We start from the raw sequence: 16,667 nt of genomic DNA, 5'->3' as shown, positions 1-16,667 counted from the left end.
GACTGCAGCAATGTGAGATGAAGAACATTAATATTTTTTGCAGAGGCCAACCACCCCCCCCCCCCAACATCCTCATGCTCCATACATGTTATATATACCATCTCAGAGATCGAACAGCGGGTTAAGGATAATTGCTGAAATCATGCTGTTCTGTGCATTTGCTGTTGAAGTCTCCAACCCGTTAGAAATACTTCTTGAGAAGCATTGCTTAATATTAACAAAATTGATAAGCATTTTATCAGACAATGTGGGTAAATGCGGCAACACTAAACATTGCTTATTAAGTATGTTTAGTCATTAGACCAAAATGCCCTTAAAACTCTTATGAACCATACAGTATTCCCCATTCTTCACAGTGCATTAACACATTTTGGATACTAGGTCTGGGCCTATATTTTCCTACCAAATATTGGTACTGCAGTTCAAGCAGTTATTACCCATGATATTGCAGGAATAGTTTTTCATACTTAAGTTGGACTTGTATTTTATTACAAAGAGGTCGTCTAGTTCAGGGAGTTAGTACCATTGCAGGAGCTGTCTGTGTGCATCATAGAACAGTTAAAACCAGATGTTAACCATTTATAAATTCCCAAGTTCCTACAGTATTTAGCTTGCATAACTTTATAATTACACTGAATAAGTAGCCCCCAACAGACGTACAAGTCCTGCCAATGTAGGCTTCACAGTAGAACTTCAGTTAGTCATTTTTACCCTTTCTAACTCTTGTATTTTGTATATGAATTTTTTTAGGATATTTAAAGGCAAACATGCAACATTATCTAGATTACTTGAATGTGACGTATTGTTGGAGTAATATATACTCTGTTATTTAGTATAAGTGGAACAATTCAACATTTACACCCTAGAATATCTATTGAATAGTAAGTTTCTTACAAAATGTAATATGTAAAAACATTATTAAAAGATCATCTTGGAAATAAAGACAGTATGTTTTAACATTGTAATAAGTGAAGGGAGGCTTATATACTGCTAAGTAAGACACAAAGCCATGATTTGACCTGTTCAGTTCTCAGAAATACAGCTTTAAATGCAGTGATGGGGTTTGTAAGACAATAGGTTGAAAAGCACACTGAATGTAACATTCAAAATGAGTGTGATATGAATAATACACCAGGGCAAATTTAGCGAGTTACAGAAATGTATAGATCAACTAGATCTGTTACTGCAATACTTTATTAAACAAAAGTCTATCTGATGTGAGAAAGGCAAAAGAAACTCTGCAGAGGTATAAAATTAAGAGTGTATTTTTTTTAAACAATGGGACATAATAATGAGAAATTAAGGTTTCAAATTAATGTAGGTGATTAACAACGTAAGGTCCCTGAACACAATTGGCTAAATAAAGATGGGGGTTATTGGTAAATACAGAAAATGTTTGTAAAAAGGAAGGTAACGCAAAGGGAAAAGGCACATTTTCTGTAAAGTAAAAGAATACAGTATACAGTTAGTTAATGAAAAATCATGCAATAATAGTTGTGTGCCATTGCATTACATTACCAGATAAAAAATAAAAAGGCATAAGAAAAAATAAGGGATCGTTATGTCCCTTTTCCCAGTCGAGTTAGTGGAGGGAAGATACATCTGGATTTGCTTTATGAACCTTGCAAAGTGGCATTTCTGTATGTAAGGACCAGTCACAATAAAATATATTTTAGGAAAGCCTCGTAATAAAATCACTGATCCAAGATAATGCATCTCCCCTCACATTTGTATCCAGAGATTATAATTAAAAAAAAAAATGACATAATTCATGAACATCTTCAGTAGCAATTGCACAAGTTAAAAAGTCAAATTCACTTACTAATGGAAGGCAAATTAGGCAGCCCAGATTACCTAAGAAAAATGCACTCCTAGCTTATACTAAATGTCTGATGGTAGAAAATACAAAATACAAGTATCACGCAGGAATGTGTTCCTGCAGCATGTTTTATACAATTGGAGATTGATAACTTTGGAGTTGAAGACTCAGAAATCAAGAATCCTGACATATTTCTGCTAAGAATTATAAGCAAGTAGAATGGAGAGAAGAGTCTTCAAAACAGATGTCAGAAATGAAAATAAACTACTCTGTAGAGTACCTTAAGGGAAATCAATGGATACTTATGTTTCAGGACATCATTTTAAAACCTGTACAAGAGATATTTTACCAGCTCCAAATAAAGAATTACTATCACAAGTCTACTAGATCTTAAATGAATGAATATTTATGAACAGATTCAGAGATAGGCTACTCTTCAAGCACTGTTTGACTAGATCATTATTTATATTTATTTATTTTATTTTATATTTGTTGACCGGGCTAGTCTAGCTGGATACATATCCTTTTTCAGTAGAGGCCCGGGGAGAAAAGCTCCAAGTATGATAAGATTACTACATACAATAGTTAGAATAAAAAAACAAGCTTAAAAATACATTTTGAAGCACAAAATGATTGTAAAGAGAGTACAAGCAATTTGAGTGATCAAAGTTACAAAGTCTTGGTATAGGTTTTAAACAGCAATTAAGCCATGAGTTATAAGGTACAATCAGCACAAGTTCATACAATATTTGACAAGAAAAGCAAATTGGCAAGAAAAGAAAATTGACATTCACTTAGTCAAAGAGGGAGAAGAGAGTAGACTGGAAGATATAAATAGAGAAGAGTTAGCTTGTAATAATTAGAACTATGGTGGGGCAGTAGCCCAGGAGGTAAGGGAAAAAGGGGCAGAGAAAGGAGAATAAGAATATTTAGTCAGGCATTGAGCAGGGACATAGCCAATGTATTTTTATGTGATCTTTGAGGTGTTTCTTAAAGAGTGGAGTAGATGAAAGAGAGGTTAGTGTTGTAGGAAGGTTGTTCCAGATTCTGCCCACCACATTGGTAAAGAGCGAGTCCCCAGCTTTGTTATTAGATTTAATGTTGGCAATTAGTAACTTGCTAGCTGAGCGTAGTGTTGTAAGATTTTTATATGGGGAGATCAGGTTAGAGAGGATAGGAGTATTAGTAGGGTGGTACAGAATTTTTTGTGTGATTACAAGTTGATTATATCGTAGTTGGTTTTGTAGTTCTAACCATTTGAGTTGTTTGAGGTTGAGACAGTGGTGGGTTCTATAGGGAGAGCCAGTAGCAAATCTGACTATATTATTATAGCTAGATTCAAGCTTGGTAAGATTGTGCTTAGATAGATTGGTATAAATGGCAGAAACATAGAATAGGGTAGAAGTAAGATGAGCCTGGGCAATGGAAGTTCTAGCCGGTTGTGTAAGGAAGGGTTTGATTCTATACAGAGAGCCTAGTTTTTTATTGATAGTTTGAATAGTATTATTGATCTGGTCATCAAAGCTGAGGTTGTGATCAATGGTTATACCCAGAAGGTGTGCAGTAGGATCAGGGGAGATACAAGTTCCATTATAGGAGTTAATAGTGAAGTGGATCTGTGGCGATTTTTGAGTGGGAGTGAAGAGTAATAGTTTGGTTTTCTTGGGGTTGAGGAGGAGACATTGATCAGTAAACCATTTTTCTACAGAGTTAAATACCATTTGAGTAAGGGTTTGGAGAAAGGATGAGGACTTGGCAGTACAGATTAGAGTAGAGTCATCAGCGTATTGTATGCAAGTGGCTTGTGGAACAATAGTGTAGAGATTGTTAATAAAGATAGAAAAAAGAAGAGGGCCTAGGATAGAGCCTTGAGGGACTCCAGTGTTCACAGGGAGGGGTGTGGAAAGATTGTTGTCCCAGAGTACTGCTTGATGTCTGTTATCTAGATAGGATTTAAAGCAAAGAATAGCTTGTGGGTCAAGAGATTGGGCTTTTAGAGTACTGATAAGTAAGCTATGGTTGACCATATCAAAAGCTTTTGATAGGTCTATAAACAGAGCAGATGAGAGAGAGTTATTGTTTCGATTTCTGTTAATACAGTCTGTAAAGCTTAGTAGGGCAGTAGTGGTGCTATGAAAGGGTCTAAAGCCATGCTGACAGTTAGCAAGTAAGTTGTTATGGAGCAGGTGTTGGAGTAGTTGATGGTGGATACATCTTTCCATTATTTTGGCTAATGGAGAGAGTAGAGCAATTGGACGGTAGTTGGAAATGTCAGTGGATTTACCTCCTTTATGCAAAGAGATTATATGGGATACTTTCCATATGGAAGGGATGGTACCTTCTGTGATTGTTCTGTTTATAAGGATGGATATTGGATAAGCTAAGGGTTTGGCAGCTACTTGAAGGTATTCTGCTGGGAGGTTATCTGCAGAGGGAGTACAAGGTTTGAGTTTCTAAAGGAGTTTACAGATAAAGGAAGTTGTAACTGGTTGTAACTGTAAGAGGGGAATAGAACTGTTTGTATTCTGTAAAGGAGAGGGGGTAGTGGGTGTTAGTGTTTTTGTTAAAGTTTGAATAGCTTCATTGAAGTAGTTGTTAAAGGTATTGGCTATTTGCAAAGGACTATCATGGGGAATAGAGTTTGGGGCTGGAGTTCTAGCCTGCCCTGGTTTGAGAAGTTTATTAATGCCTGACCAAAACTTTTGAGGGTTGTTAGAGTGTGATTGTTGAAGTTTGGAATAATAATTTTTTTGTCTAACAAAATGTCTTTTTTGGTAGCGTTTCTTAATTGCTTAAAGTATAAGTGGTCAGCAGTGTTCTTTGAGGCTCTCCATTTGGCCCATATTTTGTTCCGTAGGAACATTTTCTCTGGTTAGTTTTGTGAGCCAGGGGGCTATTTTAGTCCTTACACGGGAAGAGTGGATGGGTGCGTGGCTATTTAGGATTTGAAGGAATGAAGTGTTAAAGTAAGAGACGGCTTTGTCCAGTTTGAGTTGCTTTAGAGGTGACCAATTAAAGGCTTTTAGTTCGTTTTGAAAGTTTTCTGCTTGGAAGAATTTTTTTGAATGAAAGGTGACCATGTTGTTATTATTAGAGCTGTGTTTCTTTTGTTTTATTATGAAGGTTAGTACATGATCACTAATGTCGTCTGGGAGAGTTCCAACTTTATAAGTATCTGGATGACTGTTTATAAGGATCCAATCAAGAATAGTTTCCTTTTTGCTAGGTTTATGGAATCTTGTGGGGGAGTTTATTATTTGGGTGAAGCCAAATAGGTTTATGTGGGTGTTTGGATTAGGGGAGTTACATGTGGTCCAATCTATGTTAAAATCACCAAGTACTATAGTTTCCTGAGGTAGGAGAGTAGATAAGCTGCTAAGAATGTTTTCGAGAGTGGTAATATTATTACCTGGAGGGATGTAGGAGCAGATTATATAGATAGATTTAGCACTATTAATTTGAAGTTTGACAGTAAGAGTTTCAGCATTGGTATTTGAGGGTAATAACACATCAATGGGTGTAACAAGAAGTTCAGATTTATGCAAGATGGCTACACCTCCACCTTTTTTGGATGTACGGTCGGATCTTAGGATGTTATATCCAGGTGGGGTTATTTCTAGGTCATGAGTAGCGGGGTTTAACCAAGTTTCAGTTAGACAAAGGATATCAAATGCATGAGCTTGTAAAAGAGCATGCAGTTGGCTAATCTTGTTATTAATGCTACGGATATTGAGTTGAGCTATTCTGAGTGAGTTTCCTGATATTATAGAGGAGGAAGCATTGTTGAATGATTGTTTTTGTAGATTGTCATGTTGTGGTATTGGGCCAGGATTAGGATGAATGTCTCCACCTATTAGAAGGTTTAAAGAATGTGTCAATGCAGTTTTTATGACTTTATAGTACTTGGGTAGACTTATCATGTTGGGGAAGTAAGTAATGTGAGTATATCTGTGAAACCTAGGCAGTAGGTAGGCTGAAGTAAAGGTAATGTTGCTGTGAGAGAGAGAGTTGGGGTGTGTAGTTGGTATAGTTTGCTGTTGAGGGGGTACTTTAAAGAACAAAGAGTAGTGTTCATAGTAGGTACGGGTATAAGTTAAGTTAAGGAATATTAATGAAGAAGACATGAGTAGAGAGTATTTGAGGATAGGTGTATGTACATAGGCCATATTGTAGTAGTATGGTAGAAAGGTTAAGTAAGTTATAAGGCAGGCTAAAGTGACAAATTATGTGGGGAAGTAAGATATATAGTATGATAAGATAGTTAGAGGAGGTTTGGGGGAGAGTAGGTATAAAGCAGTAGTGTACAGATGATAGAGGAGGGGGATTAGGGGTGGAGTTGATAAGTTCAAGTGTTAGGTGATAGGTTCAGAGGACAGTGGGTGTGGCCAGATAGGTATAAGTTAAACAGCACTGGGGGTGGGTGGGAATTGGGAGTAGGGTAGGGGAGCGGAGTGAGCCTGCAGGGCGAACGGAGTGGGTCACAGCGAGTAGAGAAGGAGACAATCAGTAAGCAGTAACAACCCAGAGAGAGAAGGTGGAGCAGGTAAGAAGGTTTCAGTAGAGCAGGTATGATGGAAGACTAAGGGTAATGAGGAGGGCAGAATAAGGAAATTACTAGTCTGCAGAGGGTAGGGGTTGAGAAGAGTGCAGAGAAGGAGCAGGAAGAGGTAGAGTAGGAGAATAGCTAGGCAGTAGGGCAAGGGGAAGAGAAAAGAAGGAAAAATAAAAGGAGCCGAAGCTAGTAGATTGAAAAGAGAGTAAGGGGTCTAGGCTAGGTTAGACTGCCACCTGGTGGTCAGAGTTAGTATAGCATCAGGCGACTAAGTTCTGAAGTATAGCAAGTAGGGAAGGGTAAGCTAAATGGCAGGGAAGCAGTATATAGATGATAATGGTCCTAGGGAGGGGTCTGGCTGCTGGCTTTCCTGACTCAGGATCTAACAATCAGTTAATAGGGATTAAAAAAACAAGAACAAATTTGTTTACAACAAGGGGCAATGATAATACATACTTTGCCAAGTACTATTCAATCAGGTGAGAAGTACTGGGACAGCATAAAAAGGAAGGTCCAAGTTGGCAGGCTGGAGGTAGATGAGAGAATCCTTAGTAGTCAGGCAGGTCCCTTATTGCAGGGTAGTGGATAGAAAGTTTGCCAAGTACTATTCAATCAGGTGAGAAGTACTGGGACAGCATAAAAAGGAAGGTCCAAGTTGGCAGGCTGGAGGTAGATGAGAGAATCCTTAGTAGTCAGGCAGGTCCCTTATTGCAGGGTAGTGGATAGAAAGTTTGCCAAGTACTATTCAATCAGGTGAGAAGTACTGGGACAGCATAAAAGGAAGGTCCAAGTTGGCAGGCTGGAGGTAGATGAGAGAATCCTTAGTAGTCAGGCAGGTCCCTTATTGCAGGGTAGTGGATAGAAAGTTTGCCAAGTACTATTCAATCAGGTGAGAAGTACTGGGACAGCATAAAAAGGAAGGTCCAAGTTGGCAGGCTGGAGGTAGATGAGATAATCCTTAGTAGTCAGGCAGGTCCCTTATTGCAGGGTAGTGGATAGAAAGTTTGCCAAGTACTATTCAATCAGGTGAGAAGTACTGGGACAGCATAAAAAGGAAGGTCCAAGTTGGCAGGTTGTAGGTAGATGAGAGAATCCTTAGTAGTCAGGCAGGTCCCTTATTGCAGGGTAGTGGATAGAAAGTTTGCCAAGTACTATTCAATCAGGTGAGAAGTACTGGGACAGCATAAAAAGGAAGGTCCAAGTTGGCAGGCTGGAGGTAGATGAGAGAATCCTTAGTAGTCAGGCAGGTCCCTTATTGCAGGGTAGTGGATAGAAAGTTTGCTAAGTACTATTCAATCAGGTGAGAAGTACTGGGACAGCATAAAAAGGAAGGTCCAAGTTGGCAGGCTGGAGGTAGATGAGAGAATCCTTAGTAGTCAGGCAGGTCCCTTATTGCAGGGTAGTGGATAGAAAGTTTGCCAAGTACTATTCAATCAGGTGAGAAGTACTGGGACAGCATAAAAGGAAGGTCCAAGTTGGCAGGCTGGAGGTAGATGAGAGAATCCTTAGTAGTCAGGCAGGTCCCTTATTGCAGGGTAGTGGATAGAAAGTTTGCCAAGTACTATTCAATCAGGTGAGAAGTACTGGGACAGCATAAAAAGGAAGGTCCAAGTTGGCAGGCTGGAGGTAGATGAGAGAATCCTTAGTAGTCAGGCAGGTCCCTTATTGCAGGGTAGTGGATAGAAAGAGCTAAGAGAGTGATACCGAGTCAGGTGCACACAGCAGCCGGGAAGCCGACAGGTATGAATGACTTGAGTGATGTACCTCTGGGGCACATTAAAAGAGATACTGTATAAATAACTTAATATTTTAAAGTCCACAAATTAGTAGTGATGCTTAGTGAAATTATTTTATTATATGATTTATCTGATTAAAAAGTTACTAAGGCCAAATTTTGTGTTAACCGGTTAAGACAGTTGTATACAATGAATTCTGTTAAAATTGTAATTTTCTGGGAGGAAGAGATTAGATTACAAAATATTTCAGGAGGAGTACATTAAACAAGTAATTGTGAATTAAAATGCATTGGTAATACGATTAAAGAGGAAATCAAGCCTTTTTTTTTTTTTTTTTTTTTTTTTTACAGATGAGGTATAATACTGAGAATGTGTACTACTGTGATGCATTAAATATCTCTACTATAAAGGATGAGGATGAGTCAATAGCGCTGATTAGAATATCAAAACTAAGGTCATCACAGAAGCATGCAGTTCATCAGTTAATCATTTACCTGATTTTTCAAAAGTATTATTATAAATCTGAAGGAGAATTAGATGGAGGCATACTTACTTTAATTCACAGGATGATATGCAAGACAATTTTTCCAAAACGTAATGATTCTGGAAATGACAGAGTTTTCTTAAGATATTCAACACCGCTGTTCTAGAATTCCATCAATAAATGCTGATCTGCATACTGACTTTACTGGAAAATTATATGTGGCTGTATCCAAGGAACTTACTTTATACCTTGGAGATTTCAACTGTGTGGGTACTGACTGGACAGCTTCTATATATCTGTCCACATCTGGATCTGAAATGCATTTATTTATTGATTTATTCTTTCCTTTACTGATGCTTGTTAACCAGAATAGTCCATCAGGGCTAAAAGCCCCTTTTCACTGGAATCCTGGGGAGAATCTCTACAAATACATGCATGTGATTGAGATACTTGACAATGATACAGTAAAAAAATATAACATTTGCAGAAAAACAAAATATGATGAGAGAGAGAGATGTGGTACCCTACTGTCTTTCTAACGCTGAGCATGATACAATACTACATTTCTAGTGTTAATGCAGCAGTTTATCATAACTCCGAGTCAATACAATTTTATAGAAGTACTATTATTTATGTGGTAAAGGGCATTTTGACTGTAGTACTGAATGAATATAAAAAATGCTTAACCTTATAAGCATGTCAAAGTTACTGAAACTGCCTGAAAGAGACAATTTTGCAGACATAGTAATATATCCAGTGTTGTTGATATTTTAGAAATTATCGAGCCATCAGGTTGTCCTAATCATAATGCCATTATTTTCTTAGTTAACAGAATTAATGTCAAACCTTGTACTGACATATTAATATACTATGATACATCCTAGAAAACTAGTAATGCAATAATACATTTTTTATTATTATTTATTTGATTTAATTTACATTTGTTGACTGGGAAAATCTGACTGGATGCATGTCCATTTTCAGTGGAGGCCCGGGGAGAAAAGCTCCACAGTTAAATTCAAGCAACATTATAAGATATACAGAAGCTTTCAAACTCCATAGAAAAAAGCATTCTTAACATTTGACAACATTTTGATGTCCATGCCATTATGGCACTTTAACATGTCATCCCTATCTCTGTACTGAGGTTGTTGTTGTTATGGCATTTTAAAGTGTGTCTTGTGGCCCCCAATCCCTTTTATGTTGTTTTGCATCTTGGGACACTTTATGGAGTTTTTCCTACTGTTTAGTATGTACGCCCACCCCCCTGGCCCTCATAGAAATGTTGGTGTTGGTACTGCACTTTAGTGTGTATGTATCCCACCATCCCCTGATCTCCTTAATACCACTGGTGCCACTATAGCACTTTAAATGTTAATCCATCATGTGTGGTGATTTCACACTCCTCCAGTTTCTGTTCTGATGTTGGTGCCATTATGACATTTTTAGACTAAGCCCTGGTGTCCTGTTTTTCTCCATTCCCCTCCACAGTACTTTCATGTTCGGAGGTTGAACATGGCATTTTAGCATACTGATCTACATAGCCAAGTACTTGCTTGAATCACTCAGCTGTGTACATACCTCCCCGGAGATGGAGCTGGAGAGTGAGCACATGGCTAATTAGTGCATGCTTCTCCCCCAAATATGTCTCATTAGTATTCAGCTTGGCCACAGGGCCAGCCCTTGCAGTGCTTCATGTTGAAGGACTGTGCAGCACAGTACAAGGGTGCTTGCTGAGTAGCAAAAAGGTACAGTGATTTGCACATGGTGCACATTGCAATACCTTAATGAAAGCTGCCCTCTATCAGTATTGTATGTGTGCATGTATTTTTTTAATAGTATAGTGACGGTATATTTTTCAGTTTTCAAACTTAAAAATGTTCTAGCTCACTCTACTACTTTTATGCACTGCGTGGTGATGCTTTTATTTTGCTGTGATGTGGTATTAATCAGTGCATTATTCGTTTCTTCATTTTTTATAGTTGTTAACTAAAGAGTGAACTTCAAAAGACACACAATTGCAAAATGTGTGACTCTGTCTCACAGCAGCTCTGGTTAGCAGCTCCAGTAGTTTTAAAGCTTATATGTTTCTGTCAGATGGGCGTATACCTGAGCTTATTTTCTTAATGTTGATTTATTTTGAAAAAGGTCATGAAGCTGAGGAAACTGGCTCAACAAATCGCCAATTGTAGACAGTGTCTAGAAAGATCAACAGCGCTTATCAGCCAAGCAGAACATAGCCTGAAGGAGACTGACCATGCTCGCTTCCTGCAGACAGGAAAAAATGTAGCAGAAAGGTATGGGATTGTCTGTACTTATCTTTTTTCAAGAGCTCAGTTAAATGTAGCATTTGTGTTCATATATGTGTATTTGTTCAACAGTCTTCCACTGCTTGTTTACGGGTGCTTCTGGCACACACCATTATACTCAGTATCATTAGATTCAGCTCAAGCTCTGTATGCATTGTCTCAGCAGAGTCATATTTCAGGATAAAAACTGTAAAATAACAAACACACAGAACCTCTTGTCTAGCTCAGAGTCTGAAAAAATACTAATTTTGAAATTTGTTCTTAAAATAAGCAGGGGTGGCCACGGTGGTGCAGCAGTTAGCATTGCCGCCTCACAGCAAGAAGTTCTCTGGTTCAGTCCTCGGTTGGGGTGCCTTCTGTGCAGAGTCTGCATGTCCTCCCTGTGGTCACGTGGGTTTCCTCCAGGTGCTCCGATTTCCTCCCACATCCCAAAGACATGCTGTAGGTGGATTGGATACTCTTAATTGGCCCTAGGTGTGAGTGAATGCATGCGTGTGTGTGCCTTCTGTGGAAGGTCTGGCGGCGGGCTGGCAACTCGACACTGTAAAAACTCTACTGCCAATCATGAGTGGACAGGTGATCCGCTATGGTGGCCCCTAACCGGGAAAAGCCGAAAGAAGAAGGAGGTTCTTAATATAAGCAGCAGTGATGGGAAGGTATGGGGTGATTACCTATCTACAAGCCAGTATCTTTCCTTTCCTGACCAACATGGGATATGGCAGCCATTTTAATATGGGATATCACATGACCTTTAAGAAATCCTGCAAGTCTGTCCTATTACTTTGATTTACTGTTTCGTAGCTTCACATAAAATAATTAAACTTTTGAGGAGTCCCCGAACTTATCAGAATATTTAGCTTTTAAAAATGTAATTTAGGCATTGTTCATAGCATAGAAGGAGAAATGGCTCAATGCAGTGTATTTACTAACTGGTTAAAAAAAAAAAAAAAAAAAAACAGGGGTGACTCTGAAGAAATAAGAAAATTTAGAGGAACTCATCTATCTGGAGGGTATGTCTTCCTGTTAGAATTCAGTGCCTGAAGCATCCATTTTACTTGCTTATATTTATTCTTTTGTTGGCCAGGTTATCCCCACAAGTCTAGTAGTCTCTTTTCAGGGGAGACCTGAGGTGGTATTTGTACAAGGGAAAATTTGGCCATGGCACTGGGGAATTTCCTCCTACTCTTTTTGAAAGTGAGAGGGAGCCATTTCACAGTCACACTTCCTGCTTCCATTCTGGGCACACTGGTGGCTCAGAAAAGGAGACAGAGGCACAGCATCACAGCTGTGATGTTTCTGAGATGTTAAAATGAGAGGAGCCTTTGAAAGGCATACTGAAAGAAGCGGGCAAGGCAGGAGAACCTTATAAGGAGTCCATTTGTGTGTCAAGGGAGAAGTAATTGTGCATTTACTGCAGTTACCTGACGTAGTGTCAACAAAGGAGAAAGAGGAGAAGACAGTTAAGTCTTCCAATTGAGTGGATGGGAACGCAGACAACCGTATAACAAGGGAGAAGGTAGCCAATCCTGGCATGGATTAAAAAGAGCCATTTCAGCAGCGTTGTTTCAGGAGAAGAAAGAACCAAACAGTGGATGTATTTTTACAGTCCTCCCAGTCAGAAGGTTGTGGGATGATTTATTGGCAAGACTTTGTGCAGAGAGAGGCAGAAAATGATAAAGATGTATTATGGGCAGAGGTAATGGAAAGAATACAGAAAAATATTGGTAAAAGAAAAATAAAAGAACATATGCAGATAAAGTAATGGGAAAAATGTGGGGTACAGATGAAGTACAACATATGGAGGTAAGAAAAAAGAAAAAATTTACAGTAAGAGTTTAGAGTAAAGAAGAAAAGGGGCATGATAGATAAGTAGTATGGGATAAACTGATCTCTCCTTTGGGGACAGAAGCAAATTAAGTTATAGCAGCATTTATTCATGACAGAGGATTTTTGTGATATTTTTGAGATTGCACATGCTATGGAGAACTTGGAGGAATATGAAAAAAAAAGGAAAGAATGTTTTCCTCGGAAAAATTGCATTATATAAGCTTTTAATAGAGAAGCGGAAAAAAGAAAATCCATATACAGTTTAGGACTGAAGCTGAAAAAGAGACGTTAATACTTAAATACAATATGTAAAATGTGTTGGACATTTTAAAAATGTATGATAACAGAGGTATATGCACTGGGGGATGGGATTGTTCTGTCCTTTTGAAAATTGATAAGATTATATGTATTCTGAGTGTTATAATTGCGGATGGTAATAGGGGAATAGTAAGATATTTGGGACAGCCTAAAATTAGTTTTCACTTCAGTAAAGCAGATCATTTAATTAGTAATTGCCCAAATAAGAAAATGTAACTATGGGGAACTGGGCACGATACAAAATAATGTGTTTGGAAATTTTATAATGTAATGAAACAGGGCACATGTGGATGGATTGTCAAAGAGAATAAATGGAAGGAAGGGAAGTTGTGAAAAAGCAGGATGAACAGGAAATATTACAAGAAGGTTTAACTGTTGAAACAAATGGCACTAATTTTCAAAAACAGAAGTGGTAGAGCAAATAAGTGTAAACCATGACAAATCTAATAAGGAAATAAAAATAGAACAGGGATCTGAAATCAGTTATGTAGGTATACACTGGAATGTAGTTAAAGGAAAGAAGAATTCTATAGGTAAAACAGTAAGAGAGAAAAATAAATGTTATCGGTGCTAATGGAAAAGAAAAAAAGATAAATGTTAATAGTGGATTCCTTTTGTGGAATACTTCAAAAAAGAGCAGAATAACTGTAGGATACCTGCAAATATTATCGGTTTCAAAAGTTTAAGAAGAAGAATAAGTATTTTACAATGAATGTTTAGATTGTGCTAGAAAATACAATATTTTTAACAGAAGAACTAAGATTTCAGACTGAGATGTTAAGGGAAAACATGATTATTTGGAATTTTGGAAAGGATACATGTTCAGGAATAGCAATACTATGTAATGCAACAGTTAAAATATTGGACGTGCCATTGGTTATAATGGGAAGGGTTACAAATCTTGATGCAACATGGAAGAAACAAGTATACATAGTAATTGCAGTGTGTATCAACACCATATACAAGAAAAAAGGAAACATGTTCCAAACAATTTTGCAATATGTTAGTATAAACACTGATACAATAAATACAAGAGATTTATTTGAAATATAAGAAAGATAAAGAAGAAAAATAATTATTTCAAAAATGTTAGAAGTAATTAGGTGTGGGAAATTAAATATCAGGAAAACTAATAAATGGACATGTAACAGAGGAGAACATAAAACTGAAATAGATTTTTTTGACATCCAAAAGTATTGACAATGTTAAAGAATCGATAATAGCAGCAGGTTTTTCTCAGAATATGACTGTTTGGATAGAAATAAAAGGAGGATATATATGGATAACAAAAAGAATGACAATATTAAATGAAAATGAATGGAGTGAAACAGGGAAATTTTTGATAAATGAGCTTTGAGATGTTCATATAGAATTGAGAGGAGTTTACCCAGATTGGTCAGAATAGTGGCTAGCATTTAAAGTAAAATATAAAAAAATGTTGTACAGACAACCAAATTGACAGCAGTAGACTAATGAAGAGAAGGGTATTTAAATTTAAGTGAAGAAACATTTAAAAATGTGGAAAATAATAATAGAGAATATTTTATTAGAGAGATGGAAATGTAGAAGTTAGATAAATAAAACATTTGATATATAAACAGAGATGTTTCCTGCAAGGTAAGAAAGAAGAGGTGGTTCTCTATCTAAACCAGACTATTAAAGTAGAAAATAGTATATTGAGATAAATGAAAGTTGAAGAAGGTTTAATATGGACTAAACAAGAAGAGATTATGACAAAGGAATATGCAAAGATCATCCATCCTCAACCCCTTTTCCCATTTTGCACATGGAGTTGGGGTGTCACTTCAATAGTGAAAGTCATCTCGAGCCAAGGTTTGCACAGCCAGGTAGCTAGCGCTGCCACTGTAGTTCATCCATAGCATTCACTCACACACACACTCACACCTACGGCCAGTTTAGAGTGTACAATTCACCTGCTGCATGTTTTTGGAAAGTGGAAGGAAAAGTGAGCACCTAGAGGAAACCCATGTGACCGCAGGGTGGACTTGCAGACTCCACAAAGAAGGTACCCCAGGCAACAATCGAACCTGAGAATGTCTTGCTGTGAGGCGACAGTGCTTACCGCTGCACCACCACTGAATATGAATTGAATATGTAAAGAAGATGTTTAGTAAAAATATAGAATAGAAAAGGGGTATTGGAAAGTTTAAAATTTGGCAGAGCAAGACAACAGAGATTTAGAAAAGGAAATTAGGTTTAGAAGAATTAGACAAGACCGTATCTATGGTATGCATTAATTCAGCAGCAGAACCTGATGGAATAGAATACATAAGGTATAGAGATATGGTAGCAGAAAGAAAGAAATATTTTCTTCAAGTATTTAATAAATAGGTAAATGAAGAATTCAAATATAAAAAAATATGTAAAGAATAATTAGGTTTATATGGAAAAAGGAGTTAAAATGATTACACAATTCGAGACCAATACTCCTGAATAATACCAATTTTATTTTTTATGAAAATACAGATAAGAAAGTAAAATAAATAATAAAATAGACAATACACTATAGAGTAGTAAGGGATGAAGTAGTCAAGAAGTGTCCTTAATAATTAAAGAACTAGTAGGTATTAGTTTAGATATGAAGTTAAAAATTTGAATAGGTGATATAAGTAAAGCATTTCACACCATACAACATGACACTTTATGGAATATATTAACATCCTATTAATTAAGTAATAAGATAAATATAGGTGGGACAGTTTAACAGTATAAAGTCCAAATTTTGGCGCATAGATGGTTAAGTGAGGGATTAAAGTAGAAAAAGGAATAAAGGCAGGGGTGACCATTTAGTAATATAATGTTTTCTTTAGTAATGAATGTTGTATCAAGTCTTATGAATAGGCAAAAAAAAAAAAATAATAATTTATGTTACAAAGGAAGGAATTAAGCTTCCTGTCATGTTATCGTATGCTGATAATATAAGAGATGGCAAAAATACTGAGGAAATGAAGAGAGCTTTAACTCATGTAAATGAATATCTAGGCAAAGTAGGTTTACAGTTAAACAAATAGAAGAGTAAAGGTTTGGTATAATAGGAGATATTACATTTAGTAATGAAACTATCAGTTTTGGGTATACAGTTTGATAAATCAGACAAAGGAACAACGGAAAAAATAATGGAAAAATGAAATGTACATGTTATCTTATGCAAACAAAGCGTAATAAATTCAATATTATTAGTGAGACTGACTTACAAGTGATTTTCAGTCTACCTCTGGAATATGAAAAAGACATACAAAATGATGTTCTCTTTTATATGGAGATCTCATTTGAACCCAGTTTAAAGGGGTATACTGTATGTTTCTAAACAAGAATGATTACTAGGGTTGGTAAATCCTATATAGTATTATCATCTTTAAATTTGTATAAAATAATTAAATGGATGAAATAAAATTATAAGGGACTGATTACTAAGATATTAAGAGAAAACTATAAAGAGGAATGACAAATGTTTCAAAGATTTAAAAAAATCAGTGGATGTAGAAATGAAGCTATGTGAAGAAAAAATACTATTATGGAAAATTAATTCTGATACAACAGAAAGAGAGAGAAACTTATGGTATGAACATGTTATGCGTACATTTTAGTATTTATCCATGGA

At 36.7% G+C, this 16,667-nt stretch overlaps 1 protein-coding gene across 4 annotated transcripts in view; it reads left to right on the top strand.

Moving 5' to 3' along the window:
* The window catches only part of LOC122790109 (probable E3 ubiquitin-protein ligase MID2), a 1,228,538-nt gene that overhangs the window by 1,067,669 nt on the left and 144,202 nt on the right, over positions 1-16,667 (top strand). For all 4 annotated transcript variants that reach the window (XM_044057683.1, XM_044057682.1, XM_044057681.1 and 1 more), the window contains one exon: positions 10,740-10,888. In XM_044057683.1, coding sequence (XP_043913618.1) covers positions 10,740-10,888 — 149 coding nt within the window. The remainder of the gene's footprint in view (positions 1-10,739; positions 10,889-16,667) is intronic.

Source organism: Protopterus annectens, chromosome 15.part0 (assembly GCF_019279795.1).
Source record: "Protopterus annectens isolate FY-2018-M chromosome 15.part0, PAN1.0, whole genome shotgun sequence".
In the NCBI taxonomy this organism is placed as follows: domain Eukaryota; kingdom Metazoa; phylum Chordata; order Ceratodontiformes; family Protopteridae; genus Protopterus; species Protopterus annectens.
The sequence above is the reverse complement of the archived record's forward strand: the minus strand, read 5'-3'. Positions and strand labels throughout refer to the sequence as shown.